At 39.8% G+C, this 21,258-nt stretch overlaps 1 protein-coding gene across 3 annotated transcripts in view; it reads right to left on the bottom strand.

Annotated features, from left to right (window-relative positions):
* Positions 1-224: 224 nt before the first annotated feature.
* The window catches only part of UBE4B (ubiquitination factor E4B), a 39,531-nt gene continuing 18,497 nt past the window's right edge, over positions 225-21,258 (bottom strand). For all 3 annotated transcript variants that reach the window (XM_068158395.1, XM_068158393.1, XM_068158394.1), the window contains 21 exons: positions 19,260-19,401; positions 18,663-18,763; positions 17,281-17,395; positions 15,544-15,627; positions 13,922-13,978; positions 13,452-13,568; positions 13,218-13,316; positions 12,614-12,727; positions 11,453-11,651; positions 11,087-11,225; positions 10,570-10,669; positions 9,850-9,977; positions 9,386-9,484; positions 8,223-8,458; positions 7,406-7,532; positions 6,963-7,107; positions 5,703-5,837; positions 5,131-5,322; positions 2,696-2,870; positions 2,088-2,234; positions 225-1,680 (listed from right to left, as the gene is read on the bottom strand). In XM_068158395.1, the coding sequence (XP_068014496.1) occupies positions 1,619-1,680; positions 2,088-2,234; positions 2,696-2,870; positions 5,131-5,322; positions 5,703-5,837; positions 6,963-7,107; positions 7,406-7,532; positions 8,223-8,458; positions 9,386-9,484; positions 9,850-9,977; positions 10,570-10,669; positions 11,087-11,225; positions 11,453-11,651; positions 12,614-12,727; positions 13,218-13,316; positions 13,452-13,568; positions 13,922-13,978; positions 15,544-15,627; positions 17,281-17,395; positions 18,663-18,763; positions 19,260-19,401 (2,713 nt within the window). In that variant the 3' untranslated portion in view covers positions 225-1,618. The remainder of the gene's footprint in view (positions 1,681-2,087; positions 2,235-2,695; positions 2,871-5,130; positions 5,323-5,702; positions 5,838-6,962; positions 7,108-7,405; positions 7,533-8,222; positions 8,459-9,385; positions 9,485-9,849; positions 9,978-10,569; positions 10,670-11,086; positions 11,226-11,452; positions 11,652-12,613; positions 12,728-13,217; positions 13,317-13,451; positions 13,569-13,921; positions 13,979-15,543; positions 15,628-17,280; positions 17,396-18,662; positions 18,764-19,259; positions 19,402-21,258) is intronic.

The raw sequence follows: 21,258 nt of genomic DNA, 5'->3' as shown, positions 1-21,258 counted from the left end.
GTGGTGGAGTCACCATCACTGGAGGTGTTCAGGAGGAGACTTGACAGGGTGCTTGGTTGCACGGGTTAGTTGATTAGGTGGTGTTGGATGATAGGTTGGACACGATGATCTTGATGTTCTCTTCCAACCTGGTTTATTCTATTCTATTCTAAACCTGAACAAAGCCACCCAGTCATTTGCATTTTCATCCTGTCCCTGGCACACTTAAAGGACTTCAGGAAACCTTTTGTGTGAGTGTGTATCATTTATTGTAGTTCAAGAGAGTCAGGAATCGAACAGAAGACACAGCCAAAAACAAAGAAAAACAACCTTTTTTTGTTTGTTTTTTTCTCCAGACAATTTTAAAACACTGTGGTTTCAAATCCTTTTTAAAAAGGAAATTCAAGTATTATATGCAGGGGGCAGTAATACAAAAATGTTTGTGAATCCTTTTTTTTCTTCTTTTTTTTTTCTTTTTTTTTTTTTTTTTAATCTTTTTTTTTTTTTCTTCCTTTTTTTTTTTTTTGTAAAAATGTAATTCTACATTTCCTGCACCCTTTCTGCTTTGGTAAGGCCAAGCCATGGATACAAATTGGTACGCAACATAAAAAAAAAAAAACACCAACAAATGACCCCTGCCCCCAAACTGCAGCCTCCAGGAATAAAAGGCTCTGCTCTCTGCGGACAAGCTCTAATGGCTCAGAACTGTCAGTTAGCATATATCGTATCTGCAGCATTAAAAGAAGGGATTTTACTGTTTTAAAAGTCACTGAAATCCTGGTTGTTCCCAAGCATCTCAGGCGCTGGGAGCTGTTTGAACGTATTTCTGTCTCAAGGCTTTTCAAAAGATACCAGAGCATCTAGATCAGCAGAAAGAAAAAGGGAGACTGCAAAGAATGGAAATTAAAATCCATGTGGGAAATCTTTTGTTTTGGAAATGATCCTTATGTCTTAACACCAATTAAAACCCAAGTATGTGTAATATAAAAATACCATTCCAAGGTTAACACTTTGTTGCAGGCACAGTTATCGCACAGAACGTGTTCTTTTGAGGGCAGGGGAATGATCTTGATTTTCACAGGGATTTTCTCTGTTCTTTTTTTTCCTTTTCTTTTTTTTCTTTTCTTTTCTTTCTTTTCTTTTTTTTTTTTTTGCAATACAAAAGAAAGGAAAAAAAGCCAGCAGTGCAGGTTTGATAGGTGGAAGAGGAAGGAGGGAGGGAAAGAGGAAAAAGTTACTTTAGCAGCAAAACGTCCAAGGTTCTAACCACAAATCAAATGAACGGATGTTTGCGTGTAAAAAATAAGGTTGAAGGGATGCTGCCCTGATCCATTCATCTTTGCTAAAATAATTCAGCTGTAAAAACTCCAAAATGTGACATGTTGAAGGACAGTTTTGTAACATAAGCAACTTCCTAGCTTGTCCTCCGTGTTATTGACCATCATTATCACTTAAATATATGTACAAGAATTAAGCTGCTTTTCTCCTCGTCCACATGCTTCTGGTCACTGGAGCAAGGCAGTGCCAGTGGGCGTGCTAATCCCATCAACAGCTTGCAAAGAGTATCTGCTCCACTATTACCACAACAGCCCACGCCCTGTTCTTCCCATTGGTGGTGGCGTGCACTGCAAGAGAATTTTTAATGGTCAGCATTCTGCTTGTCTCTCATCCAGGCTTGGATTTGCTCTTTAAGTTCTGGCACTAATAATGGGGAGAAAAAAAATAGGAAAAAATAATTACTAATTTAGCAGTTTAATTAGTAATACTACTATAAGAAAGCTCCTGCAATTTCTTTTCTAGAGACTTGAGCAGGAATATCTACTACTTTCTGCTCCATCAACGCATTTTCTGCACAGCTTTGAATAAATGAGTTACTCATTTACCTACTGTAATACCATCCTTTAGCCCAGTAGTTAGAAGACAAGGGTGTGGGGCTTTTTCCCAGAAAAAGGGAAAGCAGAAGGAATGACCTTTCTTGTGCAAGTAGAGATGAAAGAAGTGTCATCTCTTAGGCCTCAACACTATCTTCTGGAAATACACAGACCAAAGTGCACACAAATTACTTCCCCCCCCATCGACATCTCCATTGCTAGCTGTTAAATGGTTACCTGGTTCCAGCATATTTTCTGTCAGTGTCTGACGATTGAAAGGATCAGTGGAAGAATTCAGCAGATGCCTCAAGATGATTGACCTGTCCATAATAGTTCCAGATGGCAGCCTCACAGGATCAGTCATCAGAGTGTCCATAAGTGGATCTGAAAGCACAAGTGTCTCATTAAACTGAAGACAATAGCTCCAAATTTTATCTGCTCACAAAACCACAGTGTGGAACTGATGTTCTGGGGCCTCAGTCAGGTATACTGCTGAGGTTCAGACAATGGTTAAAATTGGCAACAGACTTCAGCCTTGGTCTTGCTTTCTCCTTTCTGAGTTGGCACTAAGCATTAGCTATTTTCACCCCACTTTCAGAATTGGGGTTTTATTTGTTTTAGTACATTAAGCAAAACATAGGACTGGACAGTACAGCCCCAGGGAAAAGCAAAGAAAGATGGACTCTTAGCTTTCTACATTTACTTAACTATTTAATTGAAACAGAACAGGATGCAAGGCTTCAGAAACAATGCATAGTTTCTATTAATATGTATTTGCATTTAGAATCCAAGTAACAGAACAAAACCCTCTTCTAACAAGTCAGTATGTAGGAAACTCCACTTGCCTCTGAACTCATCGGGAGCATCACTGTAATCAATTTCTGCACGGGCATTCTTGGCAACGATTTCCTCCACTTTCTCTGCCAGCAGCTTGAATTTCTCTATTGCTATGGTTGACTTGATTCCAGCTTTTCTCATCTTTGAGATAACCTCCTCAAAGAGCTCTTTACTGTAGGACCTCTACAAGCAAAGCATAAACAGGCAACTTTGAGTTCTACTGTACTAACATTCCATCAAAATTCTAAAGATCTTTCAATGCATTTTTTAAACTTGAGGAGGGAATCAATGAAACCTCAGCTTTACATCAGACAGAAGAGCAGTCTGCAGGTCACATTTCAGCTAGCACCAAAATGTCAACTGGAGTAGACTTAATGGTATTTCATATCACATCACCACTGTGGAAGTGTTCAGGACTATAAAAATGAAGGCAGTATCAACTAATCAACATTAATAAGACACTTGGAGAGGCTGACTAATGAATTAGATTTGTTCCTCACAAAGCATTTGTCTTGCCACTCCTGTCTGTATTGCTGTTCTCACAAGCCTTAGCTGAGCATATAGCATAAAATAAAATGTTGGGGTTTGGTTTTATTTAATTTCATAACTTCTCTGATTATGTGGAAGGCAGTACTGGGAAAGAAGTGATTCTTTCTTCTAACCAAAACAAAACCAAACAAAAAGCCCACCCTGTGATGTTGCAAAAATAGTAAAGCAGCTCAGAGGGAGCTGATACTTGCTGGAAGTGTGCCAGCCAGCGCAAGAAGAACTGCACAGCAACACCGCACAACATTTGGAGAGGCCAAATGTATATCCCATAGGTTCCAACTGAAGCAAGCATTACCTCCATGTGAAAAAGTAAAAGGCAAGGACTTTGGAAAGCTGCTTATGGTCTAAAGACACTGTTTTCTTTGAAGCTCACAATGCCACATTTTGATATAAGCCTTCTAATAAAAATGGTTATTTACTCTGCAGTGCAAGGTTGAATTAAATGACAAAGCAAAACAAAGTCTCACAGGTTCCTGTTTTCCTTGGGGAGTTTAAAATGTCCAGCACAGCTCTGCTTCTTTCATCTACGCTACATTGCACTGAGCAATACCATTCACTACTCAGGACACACAGTGCGCACCCAAACTCCTTTCCAGTCCAAGAGAACAGAACTATGGCAGCATGCCCAGGGCTTTAGAAATGTTTTTAGATTTCTTCTAATACGTGCTAGGATTTCCAAATGGGAGATGAACCAGAGCACTTTAGGCTCTGCCATGATCAGGCAATTTCTTGTTTGTTTTGTGGCTTTTTTCAGCCATTAACCAACTGTGCATTTCCTTGGTGTTCCTTTCCTGTCCCAACAGTTTCCAAGATATTTGTCACTCCCCCACACCTTTTTACAAAGGGCTACTTTGTTAATTAAGCTTTATTCCAGTTTCTAAATCAGCAGGCTTATTTATTTTTAATCCTTATGTCACTGATGTGCGTTTTGCTGTGGGTAGCATCAATAAATGAATAGTGGACAACATTTTCACTTCCATATATACTGAACAGCTTAAAAACAACACATGCATGCTCCTGATACACCTGCAAACACACAAGGTCTGTTTCGGAAGTGGTGCTGATACTGTCTGTAATTACCAGGACGTAAATTACAGAGGACAGATCATGAGTTACTCTGATATCTCTGCTTCACTAGACATGCAAATCCAGCTTTGTATAATGCAAACCAGCTTTCACTAGAATTACAAGTAGCTACTGAGAACATTTTTTTCCCTCTAGATTCTGACAAGTTTATTTTGTAAGACACAGGCAGAGAGATGCAATTCAGTAGTGTGACAACTTCACAGAATCAAAGAGGTGAGCAATAGCTTACCAACCTTGAGAACTACCCTCCTGCTCTGAAGGCTACCTCGCTACCTGCACTGCTCCAAAGGGGTCTCGTGTGCTGCATTTCATCAGTTTATTACACAGTCATTTAATAAAGTGATAGAAAAGGGAATACAAATTTACAAGGAGTTAGTCTAGAGAAAGAACCTTGGACTGTTAAATGAGTCTCTTATTCTCAGCCCCAGCTCTGCCTGTTTCATGTGCTGCTGTTGAGGAAGCAGGGAGTCAACACTGCATGCTTCAGTTTTCCCACCTGCAAAATCAGGATAAAGTACTTTGGATAATTTACAATGATCCTGTAGCTCATAAGCAACTGGTGCTCAGGAAATGTCCTGTGTGTGAAGTGCTATAGATGTTTGTGTCTCTTACAGATTTGCAAAACACTTAGAAAACACACCCACCTACAAAGAGCAGACAGAACAGGTACACAGAAGAAAAACAAATTGCAAATACATGATGGAAACGGAGTGGCAGCAGACAAATGAGATGAAGCTCTTGAGCATTTTGCAAAGTCCTGTTTGTCCACAGTGCTTTTGCCCTTGCCCCTCATCTTTCTGGAGCTCACCTGATCATCAGCAATTGCTTTAGCAAAGCGAGCACAGTCTAGCTGCAGATAAATGTCGGTGAGTTGGTCCAACAGCTTCTTTGGTTCAAACCCATACTTCTCAGGGTTTTCAACTTTCAGGTCACGGCATTTGGGGCCACACAGTTGCTGTAAGTTAAAGTTCAACATGGCTGCCAGTCGTGGTCCAAGTTCCTGTAGGACCAAAGTAAAATACATATCACAGCATGAGAGCAATGATAAAGCAAGATTAGCACTAGATTTGCACACAGCAAGATCAGGAATTATTAACTAATAAAACTGTCGTGTAGGCTTACGGGAAGTGTCGTTGCTCTATGCGTGCCTTCCATTAACAAAAATAGAAAGCAAACAGCTTCTGTCTAGAAGGATCAAACCATCTCTGTGACTCAGGTAATGCTCCTAACATCAAATAATTGCAACAGCAATTGGAATTCAGTGAGCTGAGGAAGGGGAGGAGAATGCAGACTAAGGACTACCAAACATCTCCAGGTTATTATCCAGCAAGAAGAATGTCAGAGAAGCTTGGAGCCAAGTTAAATCTGAGCAGGACTTACAGGTCGGAGAAAAGGCTTTTGAACCTGCTTGGTTAGGATATGGAACATATCAACAGTTTCTGTTGCCAGGGCAAGATATGAACGAGACACACGCTCATCCTGAGCTAGCTGCGACTGACGGGCCTGTTGCTGGTCCTAGAAAACAAACATTCAGGTGTTACACATCCACAGATCTTCTACATCATCACCCATCAATAACAGCCATAATGCTAACATGACCTAGACAGATACAAGAGAAGGCAGCAATTCATGGGAGACTTGGTTTAAGGCACAGCTCATTTGCTCATTTTACTGCCCAGTACTAAAGTCTGCACCCATTTTCCAGAATTCTGCAACACTAAAGATGAATGCAAATGGCATCACAAGACTCCACAGTTAGCGAGTGTTTACACCCTGTAACTGCTTCTCACAGCTGCAGAACTGGGTTATGCTTCCTCTCCATCCAAATACCAATACTTCAAAACCAGCTTGAGATCTGAGAGTCAAATGAGGTTCTCTAATTTATGCACCATCAAAACTAACAAACACTCCCCACTGGAACCACCTGCAGATGATGTGATGTAGTGATGTCACTACAGGTTTTACCTTGCTAGCAGGCACAAACTGGAAGAAAGGCTTCAGAAGAGCAAACCAGAGTATGTATTAACAAACAAGACCTTAGAGCTTCTCAAACTTTTTTTTCTTTCCCCCTTTTTTTTTGTTTTAAATAATCAATAACCTTTTTCTTTCTTTTTTTTTTTTTTCCCTCTTTTTTAATAATCAATAACCTTAAAATAGAAATACCTGACACTGGTGGGTCAACACAATTATTGTTTAATCTGGCTACAGTCCAAGCTAAAGGACTCTAATTGTCAGCATCGAATCTACCCAGGATCAATGCATCAACAAAATAAAAGCTTCTACTCCTTGAAATAAATTCAACTGGCGAGCATCTTCCAGAACCTCCTTCAAGAAGGTTAAAGTCTCAGTTTCTCCACTTAGAAACAAGTGCACAGTAATTTACAACGTCATAGGATTTCCACTTTGCACCACTCTTTACCAGCCACAATATAACTATGCAGAATGATGGGTTTTGCAGAATGTCATCCAGAGTGACCACAGCCATACTGGCAGCATAAAAAAAAACCATCAAGAACTGCTTCTCAGCAGCAGCCCTTTGGTGCTGCCACTTGTTAAAAAGGGTTTTTTATAGTCTTGTATTTAAAAAAAAAAAAATAATTAAAATAAGTAAAGGGCACTTTGAAAAACAGCTCTGTTCACCCTGGGCAGCAGGTCCCATTGTTCTTTATTCTTCATCTCCTCTTGCACTTCATGGATACGTTTTAGGGACTCCAGACTCTCATCCAGCAAGAAAGTTGTGTCATTTATCAGCATGTTGATGTAGCGAACAAACTGCTTCCCAGAGCTGAAAACATTGAAACACAGTTACCACGGCAGAGCAGGTGGGTGTGCAGAGCAGACTGCAACCCCAGCAACACTCCTCCTGCACTCTACTTTTTGAATAACGATCCCATTCCCCAAGCCAAGTTGACTGTGGTGTGCAGAGCTCAGCTTAGGAACACTCCAGTTCTACTGGAAGGGGTTGCCATTTGAAATACAACAGAAAGCAGCATTGCCCATTCCCAGTAGTAATGGCCTCCTCAGGACACTGCCTGAACAGCTTGCGTGACAGTAAGCAGCATGCCACACGATGTCTTACTCACTTGAACTCTTCCATAAATGTACCATGGTGAGCTATATTCTGCCAGAGGCTTTTGAAAATGGTGCTGATGTGGTAGCGGATTGTAAACTTGTCATAGAATTCACTAGTGGCTCCAGTATGTTCGACATCTGCAAGAGACAGATCCCAGAACTGAAATCAAAACCCTTTCCCACTGGGGCTCACTACATGTCTCCCCTCCTGTCTCCAAAACAATGAGTTCAAGCACTAAGCTTTAAGATATGAAACTCAGCTCCCAGTCAGAAATCTCTGTCTTAATCCCCATTAATGGGCAGCAGCGCTGCCCATTTTCTAACCCACATCTAACCACACAGCTGTCTTCTACTCAGCTCCACTCTGCTCTTTGTTCCACTGTCTAAAATGTCACTGATAAGAAAACTCTGGGAACACTGCAAAAATGGCTGTTACTATGGGTGCAAACCACTTCTGAAGCATCCTAATCTACAGGATTTACAAAACTAACATCCAAAAGTTTTAAAATCCCAGTATTTGCTTACAAAGCAAACAGAAGTCTTCATGTTTGGAATCTAAACACCACAAAATCAACTGTCACATCAAACTATAACGCTTCAGTTGTCACTGCACAGCAGCTTGTGGAAGGAATACAATTCTCAAGGTTCCACCTAATGCCATTTCCCCGATTCCTGAGAAACAAAGTTTCATTTTTACAAGACCCAAGATCTACCTGGTTGGGGGGTGGTGGTGTTGCTTGTAAAAGGTTACAACGACTAGCAGAGTCTTTTGCTTTGTAAAACTCATTTCTTACTGCATGCTCAGTGAGCTACAAACAAAGCACTTACCTGTGTAAAACTTCATCAAGGAGGGGACTAACAATTTAGTGGAGAGAGGATGATTCTCAATCATTTCAAAGAACTTCTGTGTCCGAGGCTGAACAGCTGGATTTGTCATGAACATCACCTCTACCAGCTTAGCTACTAAGTAAGGATTGCGGATGTAGTTCTGGTTGCACAACATCACAACAAGGAACATGACTATGTCCTGAGTACAGGGCTCATAAAGCACCTGAGGAGCATATCTGAAAAGAGGAAGATAAGGAAAACAAAGTGAAAACCCCCAGCCCTGTATTATCTACGAATTCATCACATACATCAAGTAAATTCAGATGACTGATTTTGACCAGCAAAATTCAGTTATTATATCATGATTTCTGATCTTTCCCATCAGAAACTGCATTGTTAATGTTCCTAAAGATCTTGTTAGCTGTTCACTGCAAGCTGAATTTTAGCATGAAACATGTGGCACACACTACCACATTTGATGTGAAGTACCACTGTAACAGCACCTCAGGAAGGCAAAAGAAAACATCTCCTAATCGCAAGACACAGCAAGCCTGAACTGGAAGGCACATTTTCAGGAACTAAATGACCAGGACTACATCTGAACACTATTTACACCCACCTAAACTGCTAGAACTATACAAACGCATTTTATCCCAGCAGCTCTATGAATTGGGAGGACTGTCTACTTATTAAGCTCTGACTTCTTAAAATTATTCTAGTGATGATTTAACATCTGATGAGATCAAAAGGCCTCACTCCAAACCATAAAGAACATCCAAAACAAAGAACATTGGGGCCCCATCCCTGGAGGTGTTTAAGACCAGGATGGATGAGGCGCTGGCCAGCCTGATCTAGTGTGGGGTGTCCCTGCCCATGGCAGGGGGGTTGGAACTAGATGATCCTTGTGGTCCCTTCCAACCCTGACTGATACTATGATACTATAATTTTTGAAGGGAAGGAAAAAAAATCAGGTTAGGACTCTGGAACTCGCCTAAGTTTTACATCTGCAGCAATGTCAACCAGTGTCAAAAATTCACAGCTGTTAAAACCAGAACACTAACTACAAAATAGCTAGGAAACTACCTTCACACCCTACATGTCTGTGCACACCTGTGCAGGGGTAAATAGCACAACAAAGTTCCTTTAGATAGAACTTCACTTACTGTACAATAAAAAACAAAAATTCAGCAACATCTTCCACGTAAAACTCCGGCAATGCTGCAAAGACCTTCGGAACCTCAGGAGTTAAAGGCAATTTTATGCTGTGGAATAAGAGAGACAACAAAGAGGCCAGTAAAATATCAGGCTTAAGCAGAAAGTGTCATGAGCTCTCTGAGGGCATTCTCCTATGGGAACACTTTACAGGAGTTCTGAAACTGACTTCAAAAATCAGCGTCAGTACTTCAAGTGTGCTAAGCACCCCAAGGTTGCTCCCCTCCATAACTGAACCTTACACTGTAAGTGAAAAACAGATTCCATGCAAGGATATCCGTCACTGACACAACCATGTAAGAATGCAGACACTGTAAAACATGATTAAAATTTGAGACCTGCTAAATTCAGTAAACAACCTAACATGATCTGAAATATCTGTGGTACAATTTACACAGAGAATTCTGACACTCACTTGGGATAGGCAGGGTCGAGAATGCGAAGCATCAGCTGAATCACCATGCCATAGAAATTCAAACATCTCCTGAGAAAGTTTTCATCCAGCAAACCAGCATCTGCACAAGCCTTGCACCTCACCAGTTTCTGCAGAATATGCATACAACAACTGATACAGGGCAAGATGGTATAAAAGCAAGGTCAAGCCCATCTAAGCTAATCAATACATCTGAATTATGACAATTATACAATGGCCTCTTCTCAAAATGTGCTCTCATTTGAATAAAACAGGACACATAAGCCCTAACAGATCAAGAAAAAGACATAATTCAGACTTGCAGGAACAGTCAATTTATACTAGGAAGACCTAAGCAGGATAGACCTTTAATAGACAGGACCCCAGCACACTCATCCTTGCAAGAATTCTACACAAGATAAAGACTCGAGAGTTTCATCTCGGGCATGGACTGTGCACACACCACAACTACCCCTGAGCAAATCACAGTCCTTGGCTTGTTCTCTCTCCCATAAAAATCTTATTTTCTTCTTTCTGAAGAACACTGCCCAAGTTACTCTTTCTGTTACCTTGAATTTTAAATTCACCATTAATGCTATATTTGTTATAAATCTGAACTCATCATTTTCCAGAAGCATCAATGGGAAGTTGCATTTAAACATCTAAACACAAAGCAAACATACTGACAAAGGTGTTTAGTTGAGGACAGAATCACTTGCAAACCTTAAGTTGTGTCTTGCAACGTTTCAGCATCTCTCGGTGCCTGGTGGCCAGAGGAGAATCCTTCCATTGACTTTCATTGTTTTTCAAATCTTCAACAGTCCTGAAAATCACATGCCAGAACTGGTTATTGTGGCAGAGTGGATATCTATTGCCATCTACACGGTACTGAACCTACTTAGCTGCTAAATAGCAAGAAAACATTGAGATGGATTATCTTTTAGTAGAATGGGCTTCTCACCCATTTCAGCTGCCTTATGTAACCAGTATCCTCTAGCCCACTGGTATATCAATTTCTAATTCAAACCACGGTCCATCAACATCAAAAACCCACAAGGGCCAAAAGCAGCAGATGACAAAGTAGTTAAAATGATCAAGATGACCTGCACCCAGCAGGTTTTACCCAAATGGTCATTCTGACTTCCCTTAAGCATATAGAAGTTGCCATCAGGATGAGAAGGACGTGCCTGGGATGCATGCTAGGTCTTTCAGATGTATGAGGTAATTAACAGCTTCTAACCTGTTGAGCTCCCTGATGGCCCGCAGTCTCCGTATGTACCGGCGGCAGCTTGGCAGGATGGAGAGGTGATGGGCATGCAGGGTTAGGAAGAAACATTCCGTTGGGAATTTCGGCTCAGAAAACGGAGACGGGTCCCTGTCTAGAGAACAAACAAGCAAGCAGCACAGGTGAATAAATAAAAACTCCACTGCCTTATCTGGGGGGAAGGCCTTCAACTTTCTTTTAAAGAAATAAGAGCAGATAGCATCAAGGAAAAGCTGTTGAGGAATAGGGGAATGATTTGCTAGAATCAAGTATTTCCATGTACCTCCAGTATCAAAACCAGATGGCACAGCAAATGCCTAACATCTCAGTAAAAGTACTCACAAAGTTCAGCAATCCAGGCTGCAACATCCTCCATTGTTGCTTTCACTCTTGTCTCATCTGTTGGCAGGTCAATACGACACCTGGGATGAAATATGTACATAGGATCAACCGTTTCCAGCTTTATCTTCGTACTCAGTTGCTGTAGTACCCATAAGAAGTTGAGCATAAAGCCATCTGTAGATACCAAACGATCATCTGTCTGTGGGATAAGAAAGTAAATAAAGACATAAGCTTAGAAGTGCAAGGGTATTTTCTGCTGCTTTAGCAATATCAAACATAAATGAATTCTGCAAGTTCAAGAACAGGGAGAAAGGATGGAGAATGTGAATCTGTGAGGAGACCTCTGTGACAATGGGAAGGCCACTTACTAACAACATGATCTGCCTCTATGGCTCAAGTCACTGTCAAGACCTTTAAGCATAAAAAGAAGTAGAAAATGACCTAAGAAATTAAAGGGCTTAAAAGTTTTCTCGCAGGAATGGTTTAGACAGCAAAATAGAAGTTCCCAATAGTTGCTGAGCTTCAATTCTCAACTTTTATCTCAAGTGTGAAGCTTCTGTTACTTCTTGGCAGTAATTTCACAGAAATACTCCTAGTGAAGGTTCCCAACATCTGCTTTTGCAAAGGAGACTTGAAGGTAACAACAATGCAAACTTCGTTTGTTCAGGATTCATGCACAGATTTTATCACAGGAAATGTGTGCAATGATTCATAAAACAATGGCAAAATAACATCCCTGCTGTTTCACTGGAACCACAACAGTTCAGATCTCCATTACTCCTCCTTCTACACAAAAAGCCTAGCACCTCACCAGCTGGGAGATGAGGTTTTTCATCACAGCCAATTCAATGAAGCCTCCATAGGTAGGGTAGGAAGGAAGCACAAAGCTTCAAACATCTAAAATAGAATCCCTATTAATGAAGTGATGTCAGTCCTAAGAGAGGAAATGACATAAACCGATCAAATAGGGGAAAGCAGAACAACTTCAGAAACGGGAAACACTTAAAAAGATATTAGGAGTGATGATGAGGCTTTTTGCCTGTTATAGCAGGCACACAAAATTCTTTTGTCCTCAAGAGCCACCACAGCATGAGCCATCTAGTGCTATCTGTGCTTTGACTAGGGCCATGAACCACAGGAAGAACATTCCCCAATATTTACCTGCATTTGTGCCTTCTTCATGTTGGCATTGACAACAGCTGCCATGTAATTGAGAGCTGCTTCTCGAGTTTCACCGTTCAGTAAAATACTGTGTAGAATCTTGAACAGCTCTTGCTGAAATTTCAAGTAAACATTCTGTCAGGCTGCACATCGTCTCAATATTTTCCAGATTTCCCTGCATTTTTAAGTTCCACAAATTCCACCAAAAAAATCACTCCAACTTCTGTTATGCTCCCACTGTCAACTTCCTATGCATACATTAGTTATAGGAACGATACATGGAGAAGAGTAGTACACACACTACTAGAACAGCATGTATGTTTTTCCTCTTCCTTTAACGTGAACTATAGCCCATGACTAACTCTTCTGATATTTTCTGAATTGGCTTACAGCCTTAAAGAAGTATTTTTAGCACTCTAATTTTTCTTGCCTAATGCCCTTCAGCCATATCCTAACAGATTGGTTATTTATCACAGAAATTAATTTGTGAGGTTTTTTCAGGTTATATTCTTCATCTATGTCACGACCAAAAAACTCCACAGTATTTTGCCTCCCCTCATCCCCTTCCTCTTTTTTTTCCCCCCTTAAATCCAAGCACACTTACCCTTGCTAATTCCAGGTAATGTTGCAAAGACTGGCTAACAACCCTGGTGTTTTCAAGAGTGATGGCAGGCCCTGAGAAGTACTTTTCAACTACTTTGTTCTGCAAGTAGAATGAATATTATCAAAAATATTGAACATATTGAGGAAAAAGAAAAAAATCACAACCAAAAGAATCAAAACAAACTCCAAATAAAACTCTACTATTCTACTATCAACATCCTTCTGTACCACTTACATCATCTTCAGCAAAGACAGAGAGACTGAAGAAGGCTCCAAGGTAAGAAAGTCTTTGCAGCTCTCTTCCTGCCCCTGGGCTTAAAGATTTAGGCAACCACAAAGGCAAAGAGACAACCTAGAAAACAGGAGAAATTGCAAGTGAATCAAAGCTGATGTGTCAGCCACTTCATCTGCACTGTCACCTTTCAGTGTTTGCCACATACATTGAATTTCCAACATGCACTCATGCTGATAGCTAAATGGAAATATCTCCCTGTATTTCAGCAATCTACACAAGTCTGGTTTGTTTTTGTCAATTCTCAGGGAAAAGGACTCCTTTTACCAGTTTAAAATGTTGTTTTGCATAAGATACTACAGTAGCCCCTGTTCAGAACCCTAGAGGACATGAGCAGTATGGATTGTACCGTATCAACAAAGGAGGTGATATGGTTCTTGTAACTAGAAAAAGATCAAACTGGGTGCACTTACCAAACTGCACATGGGGTGTGTTTTCCCAAACTTGATTTCACAAAGTTCACATAGTGCCTATAAATAAATCCCAAGAAAAATTACTTGGGTGTGCAATTCCTACGTAACCTGTCTGCAAATAACAGCCTTAACACAGTATAAAGTGTTGAAAGAGCCAACCCTTTTTCCCTTAATTAGTGGAAAAACTTCCTACTCCTACAATGATGAAGAGGTCCAAAAAGAGCTAGAGCACACCCTGCTCCCATTTTAGCTTTTACATCTGTTCCAAGTTGTCACAAGAAAAGCTAAGGTGCCTCACAGGATAATAAATTATTGCACTTATTTCAAAATTTAGCTGAGCAAATTGTTTGTTCAGAACATAACAATTCCTTTGCTGGACTCCTGAGTTGCCACACAGAAAGTCAGTAACAATAATAAATAGAGTAATTGTTCTATACATACACCAAGGCCTTTGTCTTTCGAATCAGAGTGGAAAAATGTCAGATGTACACAGAAGACAGAAACAAAGAATCCTATCCAAGGTCTCTAACTCACTTTCAGCACAGAAAAAAGAAAGCAGTTATAACAGACAACTCTGCAAACATGGTAGACTTTCACATGCCCAGCTTCTCCTGTCCTGTCTGTTTTCATGCTTCACTCACACTATAGCTAGAACCTACTACTGCACCCTTTTGTTGCACAGTGTGCCAGCTACATATGATCAGAATGGAGTACGATTTTCATGTAGTCCTTACTTGTAGCCAACAGCCAAATCTGCAACAGCTCACATTATAATTGGAGGGGAGTGGAATAACAGAGCAGGAAAACACAGAAACTGCAAAGACAGCTGTTTTTGCCAAAGTACCAGAGCTGCCTATTTGTTTTTATGTGCAGCACCTCAGTCCAGACCTCCTGAAGTACAAATTAAACCTGAGATGGAGCAACCTTTTTCAGCATATACTGAAGATCATAAAATATGAAGGTATTAGCTGACTATGCTAATTCTTGGCTGACAAGTCAAGAATTCAGCTTGCTCTTTTGTGGCCAAGCATGCTTTTTTTGAAAGTCTTTATTGTTTAGTCAACAAAAGCAGTAAGAGAAACAGACCTACAACTGAAGTATGCACTTAAGTCTAAAAATAAACCCAGCTTTGTAGGCAGGGACTACTATGACATTTTCCTCCAGTACAGAGTCACCAATTCAAATAATTATGGGTTTAATGCAATAGATTTTAGCTTCCCACAGACAAAAGTGAGCCCAACAAACATTGGTATGGATACTGGGTCTTATTTTCCAGATTTGAACTAGGAGGAGCTTAGCAAGATTTTATGACCATCCACAACACGATAACCAGCATGTATGAGGAAACCCACACATTTGACTGATCTTACACAAAACAAAACACAGTATTTGAACAGCCCACTAAACACTGTACAATAAGCCTAAGATATTCTTGGTCTCATACTCCACTAGATCTTTAATAGTCCTTTTCACATCTCATACCACAGTAAGCTTCCAACAGAGTTTAACAGTAATCCACTAACCACAAGAATCCCCCAAATATCAAAGCATATCTTGTATAGAATCTGTGTAAATTATCAGCAAAGATAAAGAAATTACTTCTACAAATGACCAGTTCTTACCATAAGGGGGTATTTAAAATTGTCACTATCAAGGGAGCACTCTTTGGAAGCTACAGCCAGGCCTTGTAAGATGGGAATAAAGATCTGTGAAGACAGAAGTAGATTACTTTATTCACTAGGAAGCAAATGACACCATTGCTGTAGACAGCATGAAATGCCTGCTCATTCTGCAAATGCTTTAAGTTACACAACAGAAAACCAAGACTCTTTAAATTTCTACCAGTTACAGTTAAAAGATTATTCTAAGCTAAAATCCAATTTGCTTGACATAATAGAAGTTATGTATTGACTTGAAGCCTGGGCACAACTTATCCATAAAAGCCTCTTTCCAAGCACTTGCATATATTTTTCCTGATCATAATCGAACTTGTTTCCAAACATTGACTTTGCAAACCAAAAAACTGAGACATGTGCACCTAGATTTGGACCCCAAGCTACCAGATATAAGCTGAAGCTGACAAATAGTGATGCAAGCACACTGCCAAACATCAAGCGCTGTTGCATCAAGTTCTGCGTGGGAAAGCACACACATTTCATACAGGATCACTGTAGTGTGTGCAAACATGGATATTATAGACACAAATGAGAGCACAAGGACTGTAGAGAACAACTTGATTGCCCAAATGAGTAACAATTTATTTGCCTGTACACTTGGGGTAACAATAGAGCTTGAATTTTACATGTCATGTAAGCAAATTGGGTTTGTGCTGGTAAGATGTAACTGAGGTAAGAATAAATAAACAGCAGTCAAGATTATTATGAAAGAGGAAGTGACAAGACAGGAACTTATTAATTAAAAGCAATCATGCCAAATTAGTAAGTCTCAATCACACAGCTCTGAGAACTACACCCTCACAAAATAAACTCTTACAGTAATTTTGCAATAATTACCAGGAGGTCCCACTGAATTTTACATTTAAACTATATTGTGTGGCCTCCATGAAGAGACAAAAAGTATTAAGTCATTTTACTATAAAGAACTATAAAGAGGTGCTTGGCTGCTTCAGCTGCAGCAATAGCTCTCTTCTCCAGGATAGGTGAGCAGTAATACTTGCCATAACCATTTTTGAACATACTTGAAACTGCTTCAACCTCTAATATAAGGTGTCCAGACAGAAACTATTAAAAGGTATTTGCACTACACACAAAAAGTAGCTGATGTCATTTCATTTTTTCAGAATTGGAGGGATCATGTGCCATCCCAACAGCTCTCTGTCCTTCTTATGCTGGGACACCACAACTGGACACAGTATTTGAGGTAGGGTCTCACCAGAGCAGAGTAAAGTGGCAGAATCCCTTCTCTTGCCCAGCTGGCCACATTCCCCTTGATGCAGCCCAGGACATGATTTTCCTTCTGGGTTGCATGAGGGCACTGCTGGCTCCTGGTGGGCTTCTCAATCAGCACCCCCAAGTCTTTTTCTTCAGAGCTGCTCTTGGCCCACTCTTGCACCCAGCCTGGATTTTTGCCTGGGATTAGTCTGACCCATATGTAGGACCTCAACAGTACATAAAGGTTAAAATAAGGCCCTACTAAGAATTAGAACCAGTAAATAATGTGTCAGTCTTTCACAAAATGCTGAGTTAAAAACAAGCAAGTTGGGCTTTGTTCAACAGCTTGCTAGCACCTGAAGGAACAGATACAGGACTGTGAGACGCAGAATAAACCTCTGGAAATCCACTTTCCTGAATATTGCAAATAGCAGAACCATGCGATATTAGTTTTAACCCATGCCTTACCTGTTTGAACACCTCTTCATCCTGATAAGTTGTTCTCACCAGTTCTTGGATGAAGCCAAATGGGAGATTTCTACACAGCATATATGGTACCAGCAAAGACTGCTGCTGCAATGACCTTTATTTGTATAAAAAAAATAGCCAAAACTACTGATTATTTGCAGTAGTATTTGCAAAAGTGTCAGGAATCGCATCTAAGGATGTGTCAGAAAGCAGAGTATCAACATGTAGACACACCTACTCCTCTCAGCAGTAACTAACCTTGTCTTCTCAAGTTACTTGTGGAACTGTTACTCTGAAACAGATGCTGCTGCCAACATCACACTTTTAGTTTAATGAGGCTGAAAGAAAGTAACAGCTTCTGTGTAGTTACTACTTCTCCCTTCTACTCTTCTCTAATGAAAAAGTCCTTTGTAAACTCAACTAGTGAAGAAACTTTTTCTGATGTTTGTTTCTCCAGACTAAGAATGCAACATTAGACTTCTCTGAATTCATACACTCATTTTAGCTGCTCCTTAGGATTTCTGAAGAAGTTTGGGGTTGGGTTTTTTTCCTTATTGCACATAAGAAAGTTATTCTAATGTCAGCATTGGTTCATGTAGAGAAAAAACTAATCTCAAAGCACAAAGGGTAATTGGTGCAGCTGTAAAGATTATAGAAGTATTGTTTGGAAACACAAATACAAAATGATGCAGATTTTAGTAGGAGTCATATCTCCTATTTTAAAAACCTTTTTTACTGTTCCAGCTAAAAGGCTGACAGTGAAGTAACTGCTGTTGAAAGAATTGCACTTGGAATCTCAGCCGTGACTGAGTGTAGAACATCTACACACAGATTTACATTACCAAATCTGCTGTGGTAAACTCTCTGAAGTAAACAAGTACTATGCCACCTTAGCAGTTTTTGCTACACATTTTGGTAAGATTGTTTCTCAGATGCAGCTCTACTGGTTACTGACTTGCACAGGAGTAGTGCCCCAACAATCTGCAAGTAAAACAGTTTATGCATGAGGTAAGGCAAAAAATGGCTTCACTTAGATCTCATATTTAAAATGTTCAAAAACCTGGTTGATTTTAACCAAACACAATTAGAGAACTCTTAAACTGCTCTCCACAAACTTATCATTGGGAACAATAGTATCCAAAGGTAAAGCAGTCCTAGAATGGTTTGGATTGGAAGGGACCTTAAAGGTCATCTACTTCCAAACCCACAGCCATGGGCAGACACCTGTTATTACAAGACTGCAATGAACTGTTCCTCTGGCAGATAAATCTATCCAGCTTCAATGACTTTGTGCTTATCTAATCCTCAGAAGGAAAAACAACAAAATAAAAATGAAATCCCAGAAGAGTCTAACTTTGATGGTTACCACCAGCTGTATTTACCTTGGTTGTGTTAAGGATCCCTGTAGCACCAAAGCAGCATGTGAAATGCACTGTGATCGGATGTTGCTCAGTAACTGGCTAACTGTTGGCTGGCTACACATCTGATAAAGACAACTTTATTTTAATGCAAACTAGAAGTATTCAGAGACAGAACAGACAGGAAACATGATAAATATCTTTACCCATGCTGTATGAATGTACTATGCAAACTAAGATTAGCACTACTCCAGCTAAAATCCTTTCATAATACATATAAAAAGACTTTGTTTGTTTTTTATCTCAGAAGCAAAAGCTTAAAGCAGAACAGAGAATGCTGACAGGGAGCTGGTCTCACAAAAGAATGTTTTACATAGAATATATCTAGATAAAATGCAGTAGATCAAAAGGGGAAGGATAGTTTCTAACAGTGCTTATTTTAGTGATGCAAAATGTATAAACAATACAAGTATGATGAAATAGTAAGAGTCAAAGGGACCTTACAAATTCTATAAATCTATTTCTACAACAAAGCCACCAAGAAGATACTGTCAATTTCCACCAACCTCCCCCACTAAACAGTAACAGGACTGTCTCTGACTTCACTCATCTGAAATGTACCTTTGGTGCTTTTCTCTCCTCTATTCCAATTCTGTCAAAACACTCAATGAGGTAGTTCAGCATCTCTGTCTCCTTACAGTTCTCAATGGTGAAGTGGTCACTGCAGGAATCGGAAACACTTGAGCTGCCAGAGCCTCCCATACTTCAAAACACACAAAAAGAAGAAACAAAGCATTAGGTACGGTTCTTCACTGGTGTACAATCAAGTAATTCATGAGCTCTTGACTGCCTCTGTCAGTTTCGTGATGACTCCATCCCATCATACACATGGATCAATAATTAAGATAATTTCTGTGATCTGTAAAAAGTTCTCCATTTAACAACTCTTCCCCCTATAGAAGTTCAGCTGTACTGTGACACGAATGAAGAATCAATTACCTTATTAAATGACCAAGTTATCTGAAAGACAGGAATAAGGTGCATGACTTCAGTGGGAATCACTAACTCTTGTTCTTACAGGGCAACACTGAAAATGAGCAGTCTAAGTTCTACCTGACATAAAAAATGCTTGAAAGGTCAGGACACCACAACACTTCCAAGTCTTGGATGTCACCTCTGCACAGCCTCTACAAATCATTCAGAAAGGCAGAGAATGTGCCCAGTCTGTAAACACCAAGCAGCCCAGGGAAGGCAAGGTCCTTCCACTGCAGGGAAGAGACCTTAGCTGATAGATACAGCTACAGACAATCACTTCACATACTCTGAAGAAGGAGAATAAACAAAACAGGAGGCAGCATCAAAGCAATTGCTCCTTTTAAAATTTCCACATTGAAGATCAACTAATTTCAACACAGTTAATTTCAATTCCCTTACAGTTAAAAAAAAAACCAGCCATTTCATTACTTAGCACAGCCTCAGGGAGGGAAAAAGAAATCAGTGCTATTGTAAATACACAAACTAAACCCACAAAACCAAAACCCAGCTTGAGACAAGAGACAAATGAAATACAAACAGTGAGAACAGATCCCACAGCTCTCAATCTCAGACTTGTTATCTCAACAGATTTCTGCTCAACGTAACAGCTTGGCAAAGCTAATTAAAAGCAGAATCCTCATTTTACAGAAGGGATTTAGGACAAGATGTGTTCACTTCATGTAAAAAACCAAAAAAATCCAGCAATTAAATCGTGGATGGGCTGCTGCTACTCCTCAAAGAGGATTGTGTACGGGTCAGGGTGGATTTAAATAAAGACCCATCTTACAAGCCTCAGTTCTTAAACTGGAAAATAAGAGTATTGGTTACCTTAAATGTACCTTTTAAAAGACATGTTTAAAATTAGACTGTAAAATCATTCACATTTTAATAATTGAGCTGTACACATCCATTGTCCAACCAATAAAGCAGGGAAAGGTTATTACTGCTAAGCATCTGGCAGCCCAGCAGGTTAAGAAACCTAAGCTCCAAAAGCAGCAATCTGTTTTTAGAAAGAAAATTTGTTTTCAGTTATTCAATTAAAACTACTCCATGTAAAATGTAGCCCTATTAAACAAGTACTCAGCAACCATGAAATCGCACAGACACATTTTCTTCTCTATGGATTCTTTTTAAAGCTCTTGACTTCTTACATTCAGCTTAAAAATTACCCTTTGAAGAACATGAATTTATATTAAAGACCCTACTGCTTCTATAGTTAGTCATTCTGTTAATGACTTCACTGCAGCAGTAACTGAAATTACTCTAATGCAAAGCTCAGACATCCTTCATGCACATACTGAATCCCTTGGTATTTTCAGAATGCAAGTTGTTGCATAATTGTACAGTCACTGTGTTTATAATTTAACTAACATCTTACTGCTGTCTGCAGAACGCCAGGACATAATAGACAAATTAAAGCTCCAGAAGCATAGCAGCCTCAGAAATCCTGACCAAAGGCTTTGTGACTCAATCCAGCACTTGGATTAGATTGCCAAGAGGATAAAAATTAAACAAAACACTGAGGAAAAATAATCCTAAATTCCACATACACAAAACCCCCTAAATTTGTGTTATCAAGTTTACT

This window comes from Melanerpes formicivorus, unplaced genomic scaffold (assembly GCF_026170545.1).
Source record: "Melanerpes formicivorus ecotype bairdi unplaced genomic scaffold, bMelFor1.0.p_v2 SCAF_39, whole genome shotgun sequence".
Taxonomy (NCBI): Eukaryota; Metazoa; Chordata; class Aves; order Piciformes; family Picidae; genus Melanerpes; species Melanerpes formicivorus.
This window is presented reverse-complemented; position numbering and strand designations above follow the sequence as displayed.